The sequence below is a fragment of the Formica exsecta genome, unplaced genomic scaffold (assembly GCF_003651465.1).
Source record: "Formica exsecta isolate Colony F162 unplaced genomic scaffold, ASM365146v1 scaffold13, whole genome shotgun sequence".
NCBI lineage: Eukaryota > Metazoa > Arthropoda > Insecta > Hymenoptera > Formicidae > Formica > Formica exsecta.
The window spans coordinates 677,768-681,192 of NW_021848632.1; the positions used below are offsets into that span (position 1 = coordinate 677,768).

The following is a 3,425-nucleotide window of genomic DNA, read 5'->3' on the forward strand; positions in this document are numbered from 1 at the left end:
TATATATATCTTGCAAATCAATATTTATGAAATGTTACGAGCTATGACGTTATGTTGACGTTTTTACATCGCCTTTTTACCTATTATTATTAATCTTGATTATATACTATGAAAGATATTATCGTTATTATTATTATTATTATTACGGTTTGTATTATTAATCTTTTTATCGCCCCATTATTATTGAATCTAAATGTTTATACTCACACACATATACAGACGTAATCAATAAAAAATTTCTAACATTTGTTGCTTGTTCTTTTTTCCCGAAATTTATAAAAAAAATCCTGTGATATAAACATTAATTATTTAGAGGAACAGATTATTACATTATTTTGACGAACTGATTGAAACTTACAACAACGGTAGCTGCTGCTAGTTGTGTAACACTTTTTGTTGGATTGGTTTACAGTGTTCTTTATTGAAAAGATACACAAAGAGATAAGCCTATGCATACTGTTACTACTTGCGTAATACTACTTGTTGGATTGGTTTATTCAATTTCTTTTTATTAGAAAAGATATACAAAAAGAGATAAAGCCAATACAATTATTCTGTACTATAAGAAAAAATGCAATTGGCACATATAAGGACTAACTCCAGACAGCACAAAACGTCCTCAGAATCATCCTGAATATGTCCAGGATGGTTCAGGATATTTGTAGGATGTTTTAAGATATTATTATAAATATATTTTATGAAAATTTAATATGCATACATGATTACTTTCGGTTATGTAGGCTATTTAATATAATTTAGAAATTTTAAGTATTGTAATAAGTATTAATGTCCTATAAATGTCCATTGGATAACCCCTGGATGTCTGTAGGATACCTGCCCTGTCTATTATATTGAATGTCCTTTGGATTTCCAGAGGACATATACATGTGCAATTAATTGTTAACATTAATTTCGTTTAATATTAATAATTGAATTTGATGCGCACATTTTCACATATTCAAAATTATTATTTATTTAATAATTTATGAGAAATGTTACTATGCGCAACATTCCAAAAACCTTACAAAAAATAGTATTCAACCGCTAGTTAGTTTGTTTACCGCTATGCGAAGCGCAAACTCGTATTTGAGATTTGGTCATGAGAATTATATAAAGCTTGCAAAGAGCAACTAACAGGAAATTAAAAATATAATTATTTTTTATCAGTTCAATTTCTGATGCAATCCAAACATAAGGAAGTCAGATATTGGATTGTTTTGAAAATATTACACGACTCAAACCCGGAAGCCAAACCTAAAATATTCATGTACAGCACGAAAACCTCAAATATTAAAGAACGTGAACTATTTTTAGTATTAGATTTTTAGTATTGGCAGTAAATAACAGAACGCAATCTTAATTTATATTTAAATTTTAGAATTTGTTCCTTTTAACGTATGAAAAATATCCCTAACATATCCTATAGAAATCCTTAAGATGTTCCACAGGATCTCCCTGGATTCTCCAGAGGCTAGTGTACGGCTATCATTTACTCTTCCTCAGGACATCCAGAGGAGATCCGAGGATTAAAATAGGATATCCTCAGGATATCCTACATGTATGTCCTGGATGCCCTTTGGACGTCCTAAGGACATCCTTGTGCTGTCTGGGACGTAAGGTTAAAAAGACATCAATAAAAAATATATGTACAAATTTGTGTGATATATATAAAAGTCCTTAGATCAATACCGTTGAATTTCATATAAAAATTTGTATTGTAATCCTTTGTTAGTTTTATGCATATTTGTATAAAATAATATTATTTCAAAAGCCCTGTTTCCTTACTTATACACATTTACCACATAACTTTAAAATGAAAAACAAAACGATAAACTATAATTTTATTTTACAAATATGCTATTAAAATAAAAGTACAAAATAAGGAGAAATTCTACAATTAATATTGTAAGACATATTTAAATCCGTCGCTTTCACAAAACGTATATCGATCATATACATAGAATAGTATTCTCTGCAGAGAATAACATTCTGCATTGGCATATCTCTAGTATTGGAATTTTCTGTTTCTATTTCTATCGCTATCGCTATCGCCTATCGCTATCGCTATCGCCTAGTATTGTGCAAGAGCTATTAATTCTAGGACTTTAGGATAATATCCCTAGGAGGCACACTCTCCTATTGGAGATCGAAACGTCATGCATTGGGCGCAGTGCGAGTTCTCCATCATGCATATATATACTTCGTGCTCCTAGTTAACTGACGAAAAACGTGAAGAGGAACGAAAGCGAACAGCTAGACGAGTTGTTTCAGCCGGCAGAGAGAGGAGGAGCTCGCTGCGCGTAGCGATCGGCGGCCATATTGTTCCAGCGCAGTGTTTGTTTTGTCGGTGCAAGCTGCGCGTTGGCCCCACGCACGCCTACGAATCCGTCCCCGTCGTCGGGAGGAGAGAGCTCCCGGCCTGAGTTTCAATCGTCGTGCAAAAATACTCTCGCGTCTCAATTCTCCCGTGTCGTTAACTTCTCGCGTGGTGCCGCTCCCCGTATCGCTCTGCGCCAGATCGTCGCGCCGCTCCCCATTATCCCCGTTGGCTCCCTCTCCGTCTTGTTCCCTCTCCCCCCCCCCCGTTCCTTCCTTTCGGGGCCGCGGCCCGAACGAACGAACGAACGACTGGGTGTCAGTCGTAGACGGCGCACAGTGAGCCCAGGAACATCGCGCCACCACCGTCAGCAGTAGCACCATGGCGTGCGCCACACTGAAGAGGTCCTTGGAATTCGACCCGGTGCACAGCCATAGCCGGCCCAGTAAGCGACGGAGGTGCATGCCCATGTCGTGCGCGTCGCCCGGCGCGTCCGCGTCGTCGCCGCGCGGCGGACCGCTGCCGCAGAAACCGTCGCCGTTCGGCGAGATAGCCAGCAAATTGACGCCTGGTAATTACACCGCAGGCTGCGGCCATTTTTTTCCCCTCTCGCTCTCTGTCGCTCTTATCGGCTTTTCTCCGTGTTTATCTCTGTCTCAATTTCTCTTCCTCTCTCTCTCTCTCTCTCTCTCTCTCTCTCTCTCTCTCTCTCTCTCTCTCTCTCTTTCTCTCCTTCTCTCCTTCTCTCCTTCCCCCTTGCTACGCACTGGTTTTCTTGCATACAGAGCGGAAAAGAAACAGAGCGAGGGAAGGAACGAATGTAGGAGAGAGATGGCGAGCTGGGGCGGCTAAGCTCTAGCGATTTAAAACCCGTATTCACAGACTCCTTGCGGAGAGAAGGGGGCGACACGCGTAAATCATATGGTAATGTAGTAACGGACGCGCTCGGAGATTCGGCTTTTTACGTTCCATTCTTGTTTTTCTGCAATGTTAAAGAAAGAGCGCAGAGATGCGTCCAGAAATGATGTATTTTCTATTTTTCTGCACGTGACAAGATTGTGATGATACGTAGTAATATGACACAAAAAGATTGTTATATATATATATA

At 38.9% G+C, this 3,425-nt stretch overlaps 1 protein-coding gene across 1 annotated transcript in view; it reads left to right on the forward strand.

Annotated features, from left to right (window-relative positions):
* Positions 1-2,260: 2,260 nt before the first annotated feature.
* LOC115245787 (akirin-2) overlaps positions 2,261-3,425 on the forward strand; it is a 3,984-nt gene continuing 2,819 nt past the window's right edge. Inside the window, exon 1 of the mRNA XM_029824275.1 lies at positions 2,261-2,888. Within this exon, the coding sequence (XP_029680135.1) occupies positions 2,699-2,888 (190 nt within the window). The 5' untranslated portion in view covers positions 2,261-2,698. The remainder of the gene's footprint in view (positions 2,889-3,425) is intronic.